The 20372-nt window shown below is 27.9% G+C and overlaps 4 protein-coding genes across 16 annotated transcripts; 2 read left to right on the forward strand and 2 right to left on the reverse strand.

The window, feature by feature from the left end:
• Positions 1 to 627: 627 nt before the first annotated feature.
• CSN5 (COP9 signalosome subunit 5) lies at positions 628 to 3668 on the reverse strand. Of its 8 annotated transcripts, none has more exons than XM_035879358.2 (5): positions 3623 to 3668; positions 1920 to 2101; positions 1583 to 1817; positions 1309 to 1503; positions 628 to 1226 (listed from the first exon to the last, which is right to left on the reverse strand). In XM_035879358.2, exons 2-5 carry the CDS (start codon positions 2069 to 2071, stop codon positions 780 to 782), a joined length of 1029 nt encoding a protein of 342 aa, XP_035735251.1. In that variant the 5' UTR covers positions 2072 to 2101; positions 3623 to 3668; the 3' UTR covers positions 628 to 779. The 8 variants fall into 8 exon arrangements, with proteins under 8 accessions (XP_035735251.1, XP_035735250.1, XP_085517223.1 ...); XM_035879357.2 differs by lacking the exon at positions 3623 to 3668 and adding an exon at positions 3274 to 3396; XM_085661097.1 differs by lacking the exon at positions 3623 to 3668 and adding an exon at positions 3052 to 3138.
• A 401-nt stretch (positions 3669 to 4069) lies between these two features.
• Positions 4070 to 7454, forward strand: LOC118447428 (protein MEMO1-like). The gene is made up of 8 exons (XM_035879334.2): positions 4070 to 4362; positions 5199 to 5280; positions 5354 to 5422; positions 5515 to 5627; positions 5736 to 5847; positions 5955 to 6174; positions 6267 to 6371; positions 6531 to 7454. Exons 1-8 carry the CDS (start codon positions 4092 to 4094, stop codon positions 6666 to 6668), a joined length of 1110 nt encoding a protein of 369 aa, XP_035735227.1. The 5' UTR covers positions 4070 to 4091; the 3' UTR covers positions 6669 to 7454.
• A 604-nt stretch (positions 7455 to 8058) lies between these two features.
• obe (activating signal cointegrator 1 complex subunit obelus) lies at positions 8059 to 16350 on the reverse strand. 3 transcript variants are annotated; one of them, XM_035879330.2, is made up of 12 exons: positions 16243 to 16350; positions 16071 to 16150; positions 15401 to 15561; positions 15206 to 15303; positions 14969 to 15117; positions 14615 to 14860; positions 9816 to 14519; positions 9542 to 9732; positions 9299 to 9467; positions 8965 to 9222; positions 8525 to 8870; positions 8060 to 8434 (listed from the first exon to the last, which is right to left on the reverse strand). In XM_035879330.2, exons 3-12 carry the CDS (start codon positions 15529 to 15531, stop codon positions 8346 to 8348), a joined length of 6381 nt encoding a protein of 2126 aa, XP_035735223.2. In that variant the 5' UTR covers positions 15532 to 15561; positions 16071 to 16150; positions 16243 to 16350; the 3' UTR covers positions 8060 to 8345. The 3 variants fall into 3 exon arrangements, with proteins under 3 accessions (XP_085517117.1, XP_035735223.2, XP_035735222.2); XM_085660991.1 differs by having other exon boundaries at positions 8059 to 8434; positions 16144 to 16343; XM_035879329.2 differs by having other exon boundaries at positions 16071 to 16343.
• A 152-nt stretch (positions 16351 to 16502) lies between these two features.
• Positions 16503 to 19101, forward strand: LOC118447426 (multiple inositol polyphosphate phosphatase 1). 4 transcript variants are annotated; one of them, XM_085661075.1, is made up of 9 exons: positions 16503 to 16561; positions 17071 to 17141; positions 17226 to 17536; positions 17620 to 17745; positions 17840 to 17984; positions 18178 to 18278; positions 18363 to 18472; positions 18547 to 18741; positions 18811 to 19101. In XM_085661075.1, the coding sequence occupies exons 3-9, from the start codon at positions 17300 to 17302 to the stop codon at positions 19007 to 19009; spliced, it is 1113 nt and encodes a 370-aa protein (XP_085517201.1). In that variant the 5' UTR covers positions 16503 to 16561; positions 17071 to 17141; positions 17226 to 17299; the 3' UTR covers positions 19010 to 19101. The 4 variants fall into 4 exon arrangements, with proteins under 4 accessions (XP_085517201.1, XP_085517192.1, XP_035735224.1 ...); XM_085661066.1 differs by lacking the exon at positions 16503 to 16561 and adding an exon at positions 16607 to 16803; XM_035879333.2 differs by lacking the exon at positions 16503 to 16561 and adding an exon at positions 16816 to 16965.
• The last annotated feature ends 1271 nt before the right edge of the window (positions 19102 to 20372 follow it).

Consider the following 20372-nt stretch of genomic DNA (forward strand, 5'->3'; position numbering starts at 1 on the left):
TTAAAAATTTAGCACATCCTTAGTTGATTTTAGTGGAAGGCTTTTTTGATCATGCCAGATTTTCATTAGCATTATGAAATATTGTTAGATATGTTATTAGTATAATTGTACGCGCATTTTAGCTCCGTCCCTTTATATGTTGTGCGATATGAATGTTTGGAGTGCGAAAGCAGAACAGGTGGGTGTGTTTCTGAGTGGCCTTGTCCTAAAGTCTGTGACACAGTATCAGCCCTTCAGTGGGGTGTGCTCTGCCTACTTGTTCTCAATGCTATATTAGTTTTATAAATATGATTATAAATAAATATAAATATGAATATAAATATAAATATAAATATAAATATAAATATAAATATAAATATATATACATATATATATATATATGTATATATATATATATGTGTATGTATATATATATAAATCAATTGTGAAGATATTGGGTAATGATAAAGATGCTGTATATATACTTTCTAGCAAATCAAGGTGTGAAAATAAAATGTATTTTTATTCCACTAAGTCTTTAAAGTATACGTTTCGTATGTTTGTTTTGAAAATTATCTAATTAGAAAGATTATTGAAGAAATAATTACACTTCCTCTATATTTTCTGTAAGTTACATATCATTTTATGTGATAAGAAGATATGAAAAACTAAAACTTGAAAACAGAAAAGTTGTGTATGTAACAAGTATTAATTATAACACACATTGCTTTTATTACAAATACATTTGTTTGGCTTACTTAAAAATTAACTTATTATGAATTAATATAATTGAATAGTGTTCAATGAGAATCTGTCATATTTTTCCCAACTTGATTAAATAATTTGTCTTTAATAATTTGTGCCATTAAACCATGTATAACTTCAATTGTAGTTTTAGAACTATCACGTGTTGCTTTGATAAGTTTTTCAACTGTACTACGATCGTGTGGATCTGTTCCACCTAAAACAAATCCTCGTCCAAGTGCAACTTCCGATTGTTCTAATTTATCAGACAAATCAAATATTTGACCTGTAGTATAATCTGCATTTGTCAATAGACTAGAAGAACTAAGAGTGTTCACCCAATATTTATTCCATAGAGAATCCAACAATCGTTTATCCAATAATGATTTAAAATATGATACTTCTAAAGAATAATATTGTTTACAATGAACACCAAAGTCTTCAATTTTATTTAAAGGTATTGTTTGATATTCTGATGGTTCCTCATTAGCTGGTTTATATCCCTAAATTAAAAATATATTGATATAAATGCATTATTATAAAATACATTAGAATTCATGATTCCATATAATTTTTGCTACACACCTTTGGATAAGTCCTAAATGCTCCTAAGCAAACTTTACCCGCGGAAATAGTTCGTACAGGATCAATTACAATAGCAACAAATGGTTCTTGAAAATTTTGGTTAAGCATTTGCGTAGAAACATCAATACCTGACAACCAACATCCATATCCTGGATGACTATGATACCAGCCAATAGCATTTTCTTGTCTACCAACCTAGAAAAATATTTTAATATATTAGACAAAATATTAGTACCTAATGTAAATGAACGAAAAAATGTTCTCTCAATTTTACTTGTTTTGCAGCTTCTATATATGCAGTCATGTATTCATATGCCTGAGCTTGGGCATTAACTCTTGTTTCTGTCCCTTCAACAGGTAATGCAAAAGAATCCATAACTATCATTGTATTTGCTGCTACCTTTCCAAGCAGAAGGCCCATTACTTCTAATGTTCCACCAGAACGTGCATGCATTACCATTTTTAACAATGCCAATGCTGAGATTTTTATATCTTTGAAAAAATGAGGACTATATTGAGAAAATTCAATAGATTAGTAACATTAAATATGATTCCTATTTATTACAGTCTTCTAAAGATAATAATACTAAAAATATCTATATTAGACATACTCTTTCTCCCATGGCTTAGCCGCTAAAATATCTTGTTGTTCTTGTCTATCATATCTGTAGATTTCATCAACTGCGTTAATTGTTTCAACATTATTTGACATCTCCCAAGTCTTTTGCGCAATAATAGTTTGATCACTGGACGTACTAGCCATTTTTGTTTTCACAAGTAATAGACTATCAAACTATAATTAAAGCAATTAATTATTTTTCACAATTCATTAAAAAATTATCATTAGATTTCATATCTAATTAAATTAATCAAATTTATTATATAATATAAACTATTAGATATTTGTAACAATTTTACTATATTATTAAAATTATAAAATTAATATATATATAAATTTAAAACAATTTACACATATAAATTTCATTACAGTTTATAAGATCTTCTCAATAATAATAAACAATTACTTTTAAATATAACTTAACCTAAACCAAATGCATAGAAATTTTTAACACGAATAAATACACTAACATAAGTTTTCAATTACAAAATAAAATAATTTTCGTATTTCAATGAAAGCTTTTCTTAAATTTACCAACAATAACTTATTTAATAATCTGAATATTATTAAATGAAAAATATAAGTAAAAACAGATTTACTTTAAATACAAGAGCTTCTATCGACATCTATCTACTGTCTACGTCTAGATGTCGTATTTAAATAGTTCTTTAGCAATGATAAAAGTTATTGTCAATAATAATTACAAATTTCACGAATATTTACGAACTCATAAAAATATTATTTAATTATTTTTAGGTCTTAAAACATACCAGAAGTGTAATTATAATAAACGTAAAGTATCCTTTATATTACAAATCATTTTTTATTTTTATATATAATTATTTAAATATAAAAGAGAATATTTGAAATCATGTAGCATCCTAAAAATAATTACAACTTATTGTGTAACAAGAAAATTTATAAATATTTACGATAATTCTATAATTATTCAAATAATCTTTAATGTACACGCAGTACAATAAATTAATATTTCATCAATAGTACATTCGTTTAAACATTGCAAAAATCGTAACGCGCGAGAAACTTAAAATAATATTAATTAAAAATTTCAATACTTAAAAATTTGTATCTCAAGGCTTTGTATAATCTAAACATAAACGTACTTTTTCTTATCTTTGGTAATCATCGAGTTAGCTTTTAGTTTGCACTTCGACGCATGAGCATAGAACTCTCTCTTCTTAAATGTGAACATTTATAAATTAATATTTTCGATAATTTTTTAATAATTTCTAAAGTCTAATATACGCGAAATACAATAAATTTATATTGAAATAGTAGTATATTCGTTTAAAAATTAAAAAGAGATTAAACATTAAATTACTAACCCTTTACATTTTCTAGTAATACTTCCACAAATAAATAGATTGGATATAATAAAATTCTATGGGGAAATATTAAATATATGAATTTGTGATTAAAATCAAGTTTATCGATTATTTGATCGAAAATAATAATTAGTGAATATAAACTTAAATATTATATAGTATTTTTATAAAAGTCAAAATATTAGTTTGTTTTTAAACTGTCTATGAAGTAAAACTCTTTTCCTCTTACTAGATTATATTTTTTCGTGATTTCTCCTGTAAAAGTACTGTAATAATTTTCTTTATCTTATATTGTTACTATAGTAATAATATATAATATATAAAATAAATAAATATAGTTATTATTTACGTAAGAAACGCGTGATTAATTAAGACGATATTTCTTTATCGTTCGTTCAAACTAAACTGAGCCTCGTTGCGGACGATCATAGCGACGGTGCTGCCACCATGATAATACGCCCAAATACTAAATGCTTATTGGACGATTTTCTTTCATTACTATACTTAACTACTCTCAAGTATTATCTCGCTTATCTTTCTCATGTAATACATTATGTATATTTAATAATAATATTAATAAATTCTTATATATATATATATATAATATATACAATTTCATATTATTTCGTATATGAAAATTAATAAAACTGTACAATAACGTAAATTATATGTGTATATATATATATAAAATAATATAATATATATTTGTATATATATATATATATATATATATATATATATATATATATATATATAGCTGATGAAACTTTCGAAATTTACTACTAGATAGTGCTTTCATCATCGCAGATTTTGACTCGATGTATTGTTTCTCTTTAATTTGCTTCAATGTCGTCTTTATACACTCTATGAACAAAACTGACCTGTACGTTTGTGATAGTTTTATAAACATTTTGCACGCGAGTAGTAATAAATTATTAAATTATATTTACATTATATTTATGAAAGAATTTTTAAGAGTTATTGAAAACGGAATCGATACCACACGACGTGAGAGGTTGTTCAAGCCAAATATAGATATGGCATTAATTAGAAGAGCAACTCATGCTGGTAGTTGGTACTCAGATTCTGGTAAGTGTCATTCCAAATTATTGTTTATTTAATAAAAATAACATTTGCATGACAATATAGAAATATTTCTTTTCTTCAATTTTTATGTCATGTAAATTTCATTATTCTATGAAGAGTAATGCTATATTCAATTTTGAAAGTAATACTGTATTCAAAATATGTTTAAAAATATGATGAAATTTTAATGAAACAGGAATATATGAATCATGAGTTATAAATACTAAGTAGAATTTTAGTGAACATTAGTAGTTTTGTCAATAGAATGGAGATTTTGGCAAGATGAAACAATGCCTGAAATTCTAAGGCTGTATGCAGTTCACTTAAATGTTGCAAGCAAGTGCAATATTTTTTAAATGTTTCTTTGTTATCGTATAACATCGTTTGAAATCGTTTGATTTATTCTTAAGAGAATGAAAATCATTATTAAAATATTTTTTTAAATACTTAAAAAAGAAAAAATTAAAAAATCTTTTATTAAATACTTTTATTAAAGTAATAGATCAAAGATTTATCCTAAGCTCGATCATATATTATAAATGTCAAATTAAATGAATTTAAACATTGTTTTTTATAGAACTTAGATTTATTTGTTAAATAAAAGGATTATTAAATAGTGATTTAATAATTTTGATGCACTAATGCAGGTTCAAGGATTATAATCGTTTCAAACGTTACGAAACTCTAACATCCAGGAGAAATGATAAAATGCTACACAATCTGTATAATTATAAAATTATATGGAAAGAATATTATCCATACACAAATCTTTATATATTTCTGAAAAAGAAAGTCCTAAAAGATAATCCCAAAATCTGAATTAGCAATATATGCTGTAGGTTCAGAATTGAATAAGCAACTAGAAGGTTGGCTGGGTGCAGCAGACCTATCTCATGGACCTGCTAGGGCAATCATTGCCCCGTTAGTAACTATAGAATATTATTTCATTAGAATTTTCATTGATTTATCTTTAATGTCAATTGAATTTTTTCAGACACGCAGGCTATAGCTATTGTGGAGGATGTGCTGGTTTTGCATATCGTCAAATTAGTCCAGTAGTTGTGTAAGTTTAATATTTAATCTATCAATTATATAATTATATAAATAAAATATTAATTACAAGATATATAAAATGAGTAATATGTTTTTATGCAGTCGCAAGATATTTATTCTAGGCCCATCTCATTATGTGAGATTGCCAGGATGTGCCCTCTCTTCTGCTTCCATTTATCGAACACCATTATATGATTTACATATTGATCAACAAGGTATAATTTAAAAAATGTATTATAATCATTAACTATTAACTATTATAAAATGTTTATAAAATCAAATCATATTTCTCATTGATTTTTATTCTTTGCATTGTACGATAGTACGGAGAGAACTTGAAGAGACAGGACAGTTTGAATGGATGGATTTGAATACGGATGAAGAGGAACACAGTATCGAAATGCAGTTACCATTTCTAGCTAAAGTTATGGAAGGGTGTGTATAATCAAAGATGTTATATTATAATATATCTTTTGTTGAAAATAGTATGTTTATAATGTAATATTATATATATATTTTGTGATTTAATTTTATTGTTACAGATTTAAAGATTCGTTTACTATAATTCCCATTTTAGTGGGATCTTTAACTCCAGAAAGAGAAGCTCTTTATGGAAGATTACTAGCACCTTACTTGGCTGATCCTCAAACATTATTTGTTGTTTCCTCAGATTTTTGTCATTGGGGACAAAGATTTCGATATACATACTATGATAGATCATGTGGCCCAATTCACAGATCTATCCAAAATCTTGACAAGATGGTAGGTATTAATGTTATTTATAAAGATCAAACATTATTAAATATTTTCCAATCTTAAATAATATCACTTAATTCGCTTCATGTTGTGTTTAGGGTATGGATATAATAGAAACATTAAATCCTACGATGTTTACGGATTATCTTAAAAAATATGGCAATACCATATGTGGCCGTCATCCAATTGGTGTTTTGTTACAGGTAATATATTAAAATTAATTTTTATATTGAAGGATATTAAATTCTTTTTTGTTTTTTTTTATTTATTTATTTATTTATTTATTTATTTATTTTTTTTTTTTAATATTTAGACATTAAATTTAAAAATAATAAGTTATTAATATAATATCTTAATTTCAGGCAATACACAGTTTAAAAGGAAATACTAATGGTCAAAAAATGAATTTAAAATTTTTAAAATATGCTCAAAGTAGTCAATGCAATAACATGAATGATAGCTCAGTTAGTTATGCAAGTGCTTCCTTAGTTCTTGAGTGATGTTATACATTATTTCTTTATGATCAATAACATCCGAGAGTAAAGACATTTGATGAATGTGGTAACTAAATTTAATAAGGATATCAGTCATATTGTAAAAAGTCCAACTATATGAACCATAGGTTAAGATAAAAAAAAAAAAAAAAAAAGAAGAAAAATGAACAAAAAAAAAAAAGAAGAAAAAAAATATTATGGCTGGTACTATTAATCACAAATATGAAAGAGTTACCCTGTGTGCAAAAGAAACTATTTGATTGTTACAACGCAAATGAATGTATACTACTAACAATGTCAAAATGTTTTGTATAAGTGCATTTTCTTTTAATACTTACAAATCGTATTCAGTACTTCCATAATTATTGCAATAAAGGAAGGAGCTTAAGTATTTCTTTGCTTTGGTTGGAAATACAGCCATGTGTAGTTAATTATATAATTATATAATACATAATTTATACATGTATGAAGAGTAAGTATAGCTACTGACAATGAAGAGAAAAATCTTTCACTTTTTGCCTTTAATATTTTACTATTTTAAGCCAGATGTTCAAATTTTACACACAGGTCATATTTTTTTAAAGAGCCTCTATAAAATAATAATTAGATAATAATTTCTTTTTTCGATTAAGATGAAATTCCTACGATTATAAAAAAAAAAAAAAAGAAAAAAGAAAAAAGAAAAAAAGGAAAAAGAAAAAAAAATAAAGAAATTGAAATAAAAATCTATATTACAGAGATATTTAATATAAATTTTGATAAAAGATTAAGTAAAAATCTAAGAGTAAAGATCTAGTCATTTTCAGTCACTATTTTCAATGTTTAAAAATAACTGAATAAAAATGTTCGAAGAGAGAGACTAGTCAACATTTTATTTATTAAATGATTATCAAAAACAAAATATATCTCTTCTATGTCATTAGTAAAGGTGCATATTCTGTGTTACTTCATATATTATTATATGAAAAGAACTGGTATTAACGAACTCCCAGAAAACTTAATACATGTTATATAGTTTTTCAAAACAAAGCAATGGAATGATCTCATATCCTTCCTATCCCATATTTTATTATTTAAGCAAATATGATGACACAAACAGAGTAATTCTTACTTTACTACTCGTTATATAATATATTATAAGAAGGAAAAACGAGGTCGACAAAAAAGCAGTGTTTTGTAACATATAGTTTTTAAATATTCATTTATATAGGTTTATTTTTTATACTCTTACAAACTTCTTTGTATAATTATAAAAATGAAAAAATGTTCTTTAATATTATTGTTTAGTATGTGAACTCACAAAACTCTGCTTAATAATAAAATAGAACATAATGAATAACAACAAAGTAACTTGTTATCTGTAAGACTTCCATAGGAATATATCTATGGAATTGTAAAAGTGATCCTGTACATGTTGCTTTTTCTATCTTTATATACTAAGAATAATAATGTTTATATTTGTATGAAGAATCTGGATTAATCTACACATGTTGTTTCATAGCTGTCTAATAAAATTAAGTCAAGAAAAATATATATTTTTTTTTGTGTTCATAGATACCTAATATATTACAAAGCTGTACAATATATATATACAAAGTATTGTATGAAATAAATTTACCATCTTTTACTAAATCTAATACATTATATCTCATTATTTTTTCTTTCTTTTTAAGAATTTTGTCTTTAAGATATTATATTTACTTGTATATCATATTGTTGATCCAGGCCAATATAGCAATCAGAAATTAAATAAAATGTCAATTTCATTGGCCCTAAAACATAAAAATAATAATATTAAAGTAATAAGTGATCAAGCAAGGATAAAAATTATTAATACATCTGATAATAAAATTAATATTTACCTGTACTATAAGGAGCTTTAAACTGTAATTGATAAATTCTATGTTGATTGTTAACACCGTTAACTCTTTTCAAGGCCCATAATTCCCGTTGTGAAATATCACCTAACACTAAAAACCAGCCTTCATCTTTTCCCTTTTGAAACATGGGACAATGTGCCCTTAATGTATCCGAGTGATTTTTTCTTTTCATCCCAATGACTAATGTGTAATCTTGATCTTGATGAAGGTCAATAACATGATTATAGTTCGTTTGTAATGGTATTTTTTTTTCTGTACCATCCTCCCAATTCCCATGTAACATTAAGTCGATACACAGCATTGGCATTTGTTTGATAACTTGATGTATCTAACAATAAAAATTTGAAATAGAGTTAATAAAGTTTAAATAGAATAGGAAAGAGGAAAAAATATATGAATCTAAATGTATAATATAAATTTACCTGATGTATCTGTTCCTCATGAAATTCTTTACTTAAAGCCTTGGTAAGTCGATTATAATTATTAATCGTAGTAGCACATAATACTGGAAGAGGTGCCGGCAAAGAAGAGAATAAAGGCAAATGTTCCTTATTTATATGAGGTAAAGTAATGACTGCAGGCTCATCGATCCATCTAGCTTGTATTATCATTTGTAACAATTGCATTATTCTAAGTGTACTTGCTAACCAACCCTTCTCTGCTGCGATATCTATCATCGCCTGAGAATGACAATGTATAATAATTAAAAAAATATTATTTATCTAAATATTTTCTTTTACTGTTTTCGATACATACTTGAATTATCCTAATAGCTTGATCAAGGACTGATTTTAAATCAGTAATATAATCCGTGCATGGAAGTGGAAGTCGAGAAAAATGTGCTTGAAGCAAAAGATAAGCCTTTGTATTAGGAGAATCATATGTATATTGATCAACTTGATAGCGGCACATTTTTGCCAAATCCCTGTTAAATATGTTTAATTAGTTATATTCCTATTGTGTAAAAAATAACATGTATTATACTACATTTATACGTACTCATTCAGTAATTCTTCATTGTGTCTAACTGGAAGTTCATTATATTCACATGAATTACATAAGATTTTCAAATATTCATGTAATGCAAGATCTTCTATTAATGCTTGTTGGAACATTAACATAGTAAGATGTGATAAGTAATAAAAGGATGCTATTTTGCCCATTGAAAGAGGAAATAGAATATTATCTTCCTACAATCAAATAACAATCAAATTGATTCAAATGATGTGGACATGAATGAAGTAACATAAAAAATATGAACATCAATACTTACTTCATTGTAATCTATACAATGTGAATCTAATAATACTTTCACTGTGGTGTCCACTAAAGTTGACAAATATTGATTAATTGTAAGAGGTTCTAAAGTATCCAAATTATAATATTTTGGATTTTTCATTAATCTTCTGAAGAAATATGTCCATGTTAAATAATCAAGAAATTCTTGCTTATTTTTTATTGTTCCAGCTACGATTTCAGCATTTATATGGTCTGGCAATACTGCTAACAAACTGGACTCAACAGGGAATGGTTCATACAAAAATTTCTTGTAAAAATTTTTCTTTAAATCGTGTACGAGGACAACAGCTACACCCGAATCATCAAATTGAGGTCTTCCAGCTCTTCCCATCATTTGTAACACATCCGTTATTGGCATATCCACATATCGTTTTGTTTTACCATCATAATATTCCGTTCCTTTTATTACAACCAAATGAGCAGGAAAATTAACACCCCAGGCCAATGTTGCTGTCGTAATTAATACCTGTATTTTATTATTGACAAATAATTCTTCAACTGTTTGCCTATCTTTATCATGTAATCCGGCGTGGTGAAGGCCAATTCCAAAAGCAAGAGTAAGCTTTAAATTTGAATCCTTAATATTTTCTAAAATATTTTCCATTTCTTCTTCAGGCATATGTAACCACTGTTTAGGATTATCTTCTGCTGCAAGATAAGCAATCAAATCTAATGCGGTTAAACGCGTTTGCCTACGGGAAGATACAAAAACAAGGGATGGACTAGAAGGTGCATGATGTCTTATTGCTTGAAAAGTTGGTCTATTCATTGTTGCCATACGTGGGCAATAATGTTTGCCTGGAAATCCATTAATATGAACCTCTAATGGTACAGGCCTAACAGACGAGCGAAAATTGTAAAGACCCATTTCTTTTATTCCCAGCCAGTTAGCTAGATCAATTGCATTGGCCAATGCCGTAGAAAGGCCGACAATTCTCAATTTCCTTGAAGTATGAGAAGAAATAAAATTTGTTCTTGAAACAATGACTTCCAATACTGGTCCACGGTCTTCTCCTAATAAATGAATTTCATCTATAACTATCAATCCTACTTTCTGAACATAACTTCTTGTTTGCCAGCTTCTACTAATGCCATCCCATTTTTCAGGAGTCGTGATTATGACGCTAGCATTTGCAATAATTTTGATGTCAGGAGTTATGTCCCCTGTTAATTCTACCACTTTTTTCCCCAGCTGTTCTTCAAGCCTTACTTTCCAATCATGCATTCTCTCTCGAACCAAAGCTTTCAATGGTGCAATGTATACAACTTTTTGACCAGGATATTGTTTAAAAACTCTAAACATAGCTATTTCTGCAGCAATTGTTTTACCGGAACCCGTTGGTGCTCCAAGGAGAACATTGTTATCCGTGTGATAGAGACAATGAAATATTTGTGTTTGAATTGGATTAAAGTGAGAAAATCTATATAATTTTTCGAAAGATGAGTCTTTCAGTGCTGTTACAGATAATGGTCGTAATTCTAATAAAACGGTATGCGGTGGATGAATATCTGGTAAAATTAAATCATGAAATGTTAAAGACAACATATTCTCACATCCAAGCCAATGATCGCTCGTTGCTTTTACCAAATATTGATTAGGCAATGGCTCACACAATGGTATAGTCATTACAATTTCTTGTTCAAGATTTTTACAAACCATTTTTTTGGTCAAAATAAAATACTCATGATGATATATATAATTATTGTCTGGATCTTCAATCCATATCCAAAATGCTTCAGAATTTTTTCCATGAACTGCATCATTCCATCGAAACTGAGGAGTAATTTGTAAGCGTATTCTTAAAATGGTACGCGTAATAGGTTGTAAGATAGATTCCATTTTCAGTGCTGGAAACTCGCTACAGCATTTTTTCACTAATGCAGCTACTTTTTGATTATTCAAAATGATTCCAATTTCCTTAACATCCATATCTATTAATTTATTTATTGTAATATCTCGTTCTTCTATTTTCTTAATAATTTCTGCTGATATACAAGAAAATTGCCGTAACGGACTCATATAATCCCATTGTTGCAGTTCAAGCATTCTTGCCATCTCTAATAAACGGCTTGCCATTATTGCATTATTTTGTCTTAGCATAATTTCAAATAATGCTCTGCATATACGCACAGCATTTTGCGTGATATATGCTAAATCTGATGTCAAAGAAAATGATTCAACCCATCCTCTTGATAGATAAGTTTGTATCAAAATATTTACTTTGCCATAAATATTTTCTGCTCCGCCTTTCGGTACAACTTCACAGAATTCTTGACACAAATGTTCTAATTCTTCAATCTCATCATCCCTCACTTTAAGTTGTTCAAATTCTTGGGAACGTGATATCATTGCAAGTATATCTGCTTCGGTCATGACATTCTCTGATAATTCATTAAAAATCTCAACTGTATCATATTTAAGATAATAATGACTTGCAATACGTCCTAAATCTGTAGTGTGAACATCACCAGTTTGTATACTATATCGAATCATTTTAGCTTTATCCAGTGCTTTTGCTGCTGCATCAATTAATTCTTTTCGTTTTTGTTCCAAGTTCGGATCGTCTACAATAGTTGAATATGATATACCATATTGCAAACAATTTAACTTCATTCGTACAAAAAGATATGTGTAACTTAACCATTCAACAGCTTCCTCTATATTCGATATTGTTCCCAATGCAATCTCTGCATTTAAATTATCCGCTAGATAAGTTATAAAACTACTTTCGATCGGTATCTGATTAGTTAGAAGCGACAAATAATGTGATAATTTATTATGAGTCGTAATTATGACAGCATGACCAGATGTGTCAAATTGTGGTCTACCGGCACGACCAAAAATTTGCAAAACATCAAGTATACTTAAATCAATATAAGTACCATGTTTAGAATCATATATTTCTGTTCCTCTTATAATGACAGCATGTGCAGGTAAATTTACACCCCAGGCAAGGGTAGACGTACAAACCAATACTTTTATTAAGCCTTTAGAAAAATATTTTTCAACCAGATTTCTATCTGAACGTAACATGCCTGCATGATGAACTGATAACCCACTGTTAAACAAATCAGAAAGGTATTTATTTCGTGATTTACTGAATGCTTTACCTGCAAGTTTTTCTTGCTCCTTTGATAAGAATAATTTTTGTGTTTCATTTTTTATTGCTAAGTTCCTGATTACAGTGGCCGTTCTAACGGTGGCATTACGAGCATGTACAAAGACCATAACTTGATGTCCTTCACGAACCATATCAATAACTTTATCGTAACATACTTCATCCATATGTCCTATTTGTACAATTGGTCTCTGTGCTTTTATTCCAATGAATGTTTGACTCAAAGGAACAGGACGAAATCGATGATCAAAATAAAACAAACCTTTGTAAGGATTTACTCTCAGAAATCTTGCAACATCCACATAATTTGGTAATGTTGCTGAAAGTCCAACTATACGAATCATACTTTGGGATGTCTCTACTTGTCTCAATGTTCTAGCAACTATTGCTTCAACTACAGGGCCTCTATCGCCGTGCAGTAAATGAACTTCATCTATAATCAGTAGCTTCACAATACTTGTAAGAGCAATATCTCTTGTACCTTTCCTTGTTACAATATCCCATTTTTCAGGGGTTGTTACTATCATATGAGTTTGTTGAATCTCTAGTTTTGTTAATTGCATATCACCAGTCAATTCACGTACAGATATACCGAGACGATTTAGTCTTTTGCTAAAATTAGCAGTCATTTCTGCTGCTAATGCTTTCATTGGCGCTATATAAATAATTTTGAATTGATTTTGTGTAACATCTTGTGTCATATGTTGCCTTATTTCATGAATTATACTTAACATGGCAACATTAGTTTTACCTGCTCCGGTGGGAGCACAAATTAATAAATTTTCATTTGTGTTATATGCTACATTAAATACTATACTTTGTATTCGATTTAATGATGTTATGCCAGTAAAAGCAATTTGTCCAATTTCATCCAAAGAAGAAATCATAACAGGATCAATTTGAATATCAATGGTTTGTAAATTTGGAATAGGTATATGAATTTCTTCTCCTAATTGTGTGTTTTTTATCTGTACATTTTCTGGTAACATAACTTTTTGTCCTGAAATTAAGCCTGCCGAACTTTCAATAATTGCTTTAGAATCAAATACAAATGGAAAGTTTTCTCTTCTTTCTGAAACTACATTTCTTTTGGGAAAAATCGGAGTAGCCATTGCTGTTAATGCTTCTTTTCTTTTTAAACGTAATTCGATTGGATCAATCATAATGTCTTCTTCATCATTTTTTCCATCTCTTTTACTCGAAATCTTATTAAATTTCTTTTCTTCTTTACGCACTTGCTTCAGCAATTGTTTCTCTTCTTCAGATTGTACGGTTACTTTACCACTAATCACCGGTCCTTGAGCGGATTGTAGTGGCTTTAATGGTTTTTGTGTACCATAAAAACTTATGATAGTCTTTTTATGCTCAATAATATACTGTATGAATTCAATGTGTTCATAACCTAATAAATCGAATAATTCATTTTCAATGTTTTCAGAATTTACCAATTTCGATACTATTACTAAACCAAAATTGTCCAAAGTCATTTCTGTTGAATATTTCTTATAACAATTTTTTAAACCTTTTATAAATACTGATTTGTTAAATTGCAATGAATACTGAAATAACAATTACAGATATAAATTTTATAGATTTATCTTAACATTTAATAAATAATTTAATATTTATTTTACATAAAATATATTAAAAATACCTCATCTTTGTTTGGTTGAGGAATTTTTGTTTCATAAGCCATGGTAAATGATTCAGTATGTTGTCCTAAATTTGTCATATTACGAAGCCTACCAGTATCAGGCCAAAGTACTTTTGCTGAATTATAAGAAAGTTTTGATCCAAAATAATTCATCTTAGGACTATTAGAATTTGAAGTCTTGTTGGTTAATTTAATCAAATGTGTAAGTGTATCTTGATCTAATTTTTCACGAATATCTCCAATTATCTAATCATAAATAAATAAATGATTTGAATTGTCATATTTTAAAAAATTATATCAAATTATAAAAGCAACAGAAATAAAAGAATACTGATAATATATAAAGAATTATACCTGCATAATATTATCTATATCTTTTTTTGTTAAATTACTCGCCAAATGACGTAAAAGTTCCAATTGTTTTTGAGATATACAATCTGAATCTATCAGTAGACACAGAGTAAATAAAGCAAATTCATTAATAACATCAGCCGTTTGATTATCTATAAAAAGAAAAGCAGATAGATAAATGTAATCGGTTTAATTTATGATATAATTAATGGATTTAAATTATTAAAATTTATTACTTACTAAAAATCTTCTTAGCAATGTTATGTAATTTATTAAGTGAAGGTAAGATTATGTCTGGGGCAGTTTTACATATTTCAAACCAATTTGAACCGCTGTAACTATAAAAGTATAAAAATATTATATATATATATATATATATATATATATACTTATACACATAGATATATATACTTATATACATAAATTTTATCTTACTTTTTTAATTTATTCGTTTGTTCTTCTCGCTTTTTTATTAAATCATTAGGAGCAAGATCTAATAATTTTTTTGTACGATCCAAATTAGTGAACATTCGCAATGTACGTGTGATACGTGGTAATTCAGGCATCTTGATTTCTTAGATAGTAGAGAATCAAAACTGTAAATTATAGAAAGAAAACAATTAATATACCTTTGATTTATGAATAGTTCATTGAAATATTAATCAATTAAAGTCATACAACAAAAATAATTTGCTTTTTAACTGCCAAATAAAACAAAAGAAATGAATATGAGGTTTTATAAAGTATTAAAAAACAATAAACTATCAAAAATCAAATTAAGTCTTAAAATATTGAAATTATATTAGATTAATTATATCGAAGATATATATGTATGAACATATAATTTGTAATATATGAGTTTAAAAGAAAAAATTTACGCGTATATTTCATATGCATAAATAATTTGAATTTTTTTACTTGGAAATGATATGCCGATGTTTTAAAAAAATTTCATGAAATAATGTTAGGTACGTTCCCGACAAGAATAAAACGTTTACCACGATTGAAACGTTCTCAAACGAAGATTTATAGAATATAAAATAAATATTTCATTTTGTGAAGAATTAAATATTAACAATTTTCTTCAAAAATAATCGGATCTTACAAATGCGAAACGTTGTGCAATATGTTGAAAATTCAGTTCACTTGTCACCAGTTAAAGTTACCGGGATTCCTACCTCTCCGCTGATAAAGATTTTTAAATAAAAAAACATAGTATTATTGAGTTATATTTAGATATTTAAAAAAAAAACAATCTATACTGCCTTTATAATTACACTTGTTTAACGCTATTATAATCGAAGTGATTCGAAGGGAATTAATTATTGGATTGACATTAAGACAAATTTTTATGAAATTGTAGCGATCATTTTGCGACTGTTACGCCTCTTCTGGCTAGACACATAACTAACATGCCTCAGCGCCACCAAACACACACGTGGGAAATCAATCAAACAAAATGGAGAGACAATAAAGACGCCGAAAACAAAGGAGAAAACAATGACGCTGGGAACAAAAAAGAAATCATTCATTCTTTCTTTGCTTTTTTTTTTGAGTCTACAGCCATAGTTGCTGATTTGATTACTGTGTACCTGAGTTAGTTAAAGTTAAATAAATATATCACAATTATTATTTAATGTGCAAAGTTTCTTTCTTCATAGTAGATTGTTTAACCCATAAATTCTATCAATCAGAGACATCTACGATAAACATATAGAAATTTTGCAATTACAGAGTGCCAATACAGAGCCATCTATAATAAGTTTCATAAAATTCCTCCTAAACAAAGTTGTCAAACATAATTTTAAATATGATTTCATTTGTTCCAGTTATTGGTGGTAGATATGAAGATAATAATATAAATTTTTTCTGTTAATCCGCGATAAAGATAAAGATAATAATCTACATTTTTCGAAATGGATTTTAAAAGTTCACACGTTACATATTTCGTATGTGGTTCCCCTAAGTTACCTTTCGTGACAGATTGGTTATTAAAAAAAGTATATATATAAAATGATACTAGATTTACGTATCGTTTTTATATTTTTAATAACAAATATCGTTTGTTTCGCATATGATTGTTTCTTACAAAATGATAATTATAGATGCAGACTAGGATCAAAAACCCCTTACAGATTTATAGGTTATCAACATGATACACCTATCGAATATTCAGGTATATATTTTTTTTTTTTAATTAATTGATAGTAATTAATAATATGTTCAATATGTACTTTATTTTGTGTTTTATTTCTTTCAGGATGTAAACCAAAAAAGATTTGGTTGATCTTAAGACATGGCACAAGATATCCTGGAAAGAAAAATGTACCTCATATGATAAAGAATTTGCCAGAATTGCAGAAAATTATATTAAATAATTATAAAATGAATAAAACCAATTTATCTCATGATACTATAATTAAATTAAGTAATTGGAAGTTAAGATTCACAAAGAATGATATGATGAATCTTGCAAAGGAAGGAGAGAATGAAATGATCGATCTTGGTGAGAGATATCAATCTAGATTTCCTAATATTATGCCAGAAATATATAATAAAAGAACTTATAAGGTATTCATATTATATACTATATATATTTTTTACTTCTACAAGTTATATTTAATATATTATATATTCAATTATATCATTTATAGCTCAAATATACTGCAACACAAAGAACCGAAGAAAGTGCTAAACACTTTGCTGTTGGTTTATTTGGTTGGCAAAATAGTCAAAATGTTGAATATCCTAAACCAAAGCATAAAGATCCTATTCTAAGGGTAATTTTAATTATAGAATATATATATCTATATATATATATATATTTCCCTTATTGGGTGTAGATATAAAAAAACATTTCACTTCATTTTTTAGTTTTATAAACGTTGTACTCGTTGGAGTAATGAAGTTTCGAAAAATAAATCTGCGCACATTGAGAAAGAAAGATTTTTGAAAAGTGAACTTTTGACAACTACAGTGAAAAGTGTTTCAAAAAGAATCGGTCATCAAATCAATTATGGTTTGCATTTAATCATTACTGTGTTACGGTTCTATTATTTTCTAATATTCATTCTTAATGTTCAATAGATATCATTGATTTAATTGTACTTTTGTGAAATGTTTGTGATAATAATTTTTTAAATTGGCTATATATATTTATTTTGAATAGCACGATAATTTAGATGAAAAATATTACAAATTTGATGTTTCAGACACTTTAGATTTGATTTATGCTATGTGTGCTTTTGAAACTGCATGGTACAAGGATGAAGATTCACCTTGGTGCGAATTATTATCATTGGATGATTTCAAGGTATAAACAATAGAATGCATATTTATAATTTATATTAATATAATTTTTTTAAGAACATATTAATATAAATATAAATATTCGTAGGTTCTTGAATTTGCAAATGATATAGAATATTATTGGATCGATGGATATGGATACAAGATCACTTATGAACAAGCATGTGTAGTTTTGTTGGATATTTTTAACTTCTTCTCGTAAGAATTATATATAAAATATAATATCAGTATTATTTTATATAATATTTTATAATTGATATCATTATTTAAAGGGAAGACAACGAAAGATTAGCATCAATATATTTTACGCATTCTGGAACTATCCTTAAGTTTTTAGCAAGATTAGGAGTAGCACGGGATAAAATTCCATTAACGCACGATTCATTTCGATTACACGTAGATAATAGAGCTTGGAGAACAACGTACATCGATGCTTTTGCATCAAACATAGCTTTTGTTTTGTACGAGTAAGTATGACTCCGTCATAATCATTCTCGTATTCTTCATACATATAAAAACAATCTCATTTATTTTAGTTGTGAATCACAAGGACCTAGTATTCTTTTTATGCATCAAGAACGTGTTGTATATTTGCCAAATTGTCCAAAGAATATGCCATGTCCATTGTCAACAATGAAAGATTTATATCCGAGTAACGAGGAAGATTGTCAATTTGATGTTATGTGTAATTTGTATGAAAACGACACGTCATATATCGATGAAGACGACATATGATGGCGTCATTCGGACGGACTCGGATAATAATTAGAATTTTAAAAAGAAATTTTATTCCTATACGTATAAATAAAAGCAAATTTTAATCGGCATCTCTCGTATCAAGTTCTTCTTAATTTCCAATTATAGCCTTTGAGTTCGTTTTATTGTAAAATTACGCTTTTGCAATGTGTAGGATAGGGTAAGTAAATAAAAAAGAAAAAAAAAATAAATAAAGAGAAAAAAGAAAGAAAGAAAAAAGGAAAAAAAAAGAGCAAATAAGAAAAAAAAAGAGAAGAGAAGAAAAAAGAAAAAAAGGAAGCAGCGAAGCATTTGATAAGGGTATAGGAGCCAGTACACGCGAAGCCAGTGATTTGCGGGTGATCCCATGGGTCCGAGAGACGTACTGGCCGATAAAATAAATCGTTGTTCTCTCCCGAGAATGAAAGGCAGGAGGACAAGGTTTGGCCTCGTGGATACCTCGAACAATATCGTTAGTATATTCGTGCTTTGCCGCGTTTGCTCGGAAACGCGGTACCACAGTTCTCAGTTCTTGGATGAACGGAATTTATGATACGCCGCACATTTATATTCCCACGCCTCCCATAAATTTTACTTTACGCGCGTGTAAGTGGCTCCACTTTTGTTCATAGATTCCTACGACTGTCAGATTTATGTCCTCGTACGTGCTAGGATTCGATGCTTCCTCGAAGGAACACATAGACGTTCTTCAGGATGGTAAGCAGTTCAACCCTTGGCCATCGAATAAGAGCGGGAAGGGAAAGGAATGGAGATGATGGTGAATGAGATGGGGAGGTAGAAGGAGACGACAAGGAAAGAAGTTAATGTTCCGAGTGATAATAAAAAAAAAAAACGCTCGTTTACGTGAATTCCCGTTCATTTTTTTTTTTTTCGTTCTTTTTCTTCAAGCATAATTCGGGCCCCTCATTAAAATAAAAAAAAATAAAAATAAATAAAAAAAGAAATTATCCTTAACGTGAGAATAACAAGACGTTGGCTAGTTATTAAAGGGCATAAGAAGTAAATTATTTTGCATTTGTTTACGCAGAGTAATAAATAAAATTGGTGATATTTTTTTTATTATTTTCTTTTCTTTTTCCCTTTTACCTTTTTTTTTTTTCTTTTTTTTTTTCCATTTTCCGAGTTAGAACGAGCAAGACTCATAAGATCTCGTGACATTCTATCAAAAGTGTATAATCAAAGAGTCGATTTCATTTACTACAAATTCGTGGGCTCGAGAAGAGAAGAAAAAGAAAAGAAAAAAAAATGTAGGAGTGGTCTCTCATTAGAGAAGAGTTTTCTAGAAAAAGTAAAGGGTTTCGAACGATAATACGAAAGGAGAAATTATTTTAATACTGCGACA

Source organism: Vespa mandarinia, chromosome 1 (genome assembly GCF_050613455.1).
Source record: "Vespa mandarinia isolate Hongniang chromosome 1, ASM5061345v1, whole genome shotgun sequence".
NCBI classification, from domain to species: Eukaryota; Metazoa; Arthropoda; class Insecta; order Hymenoptera; family Vespidae; genus Vespa; species Vespa mandarinia.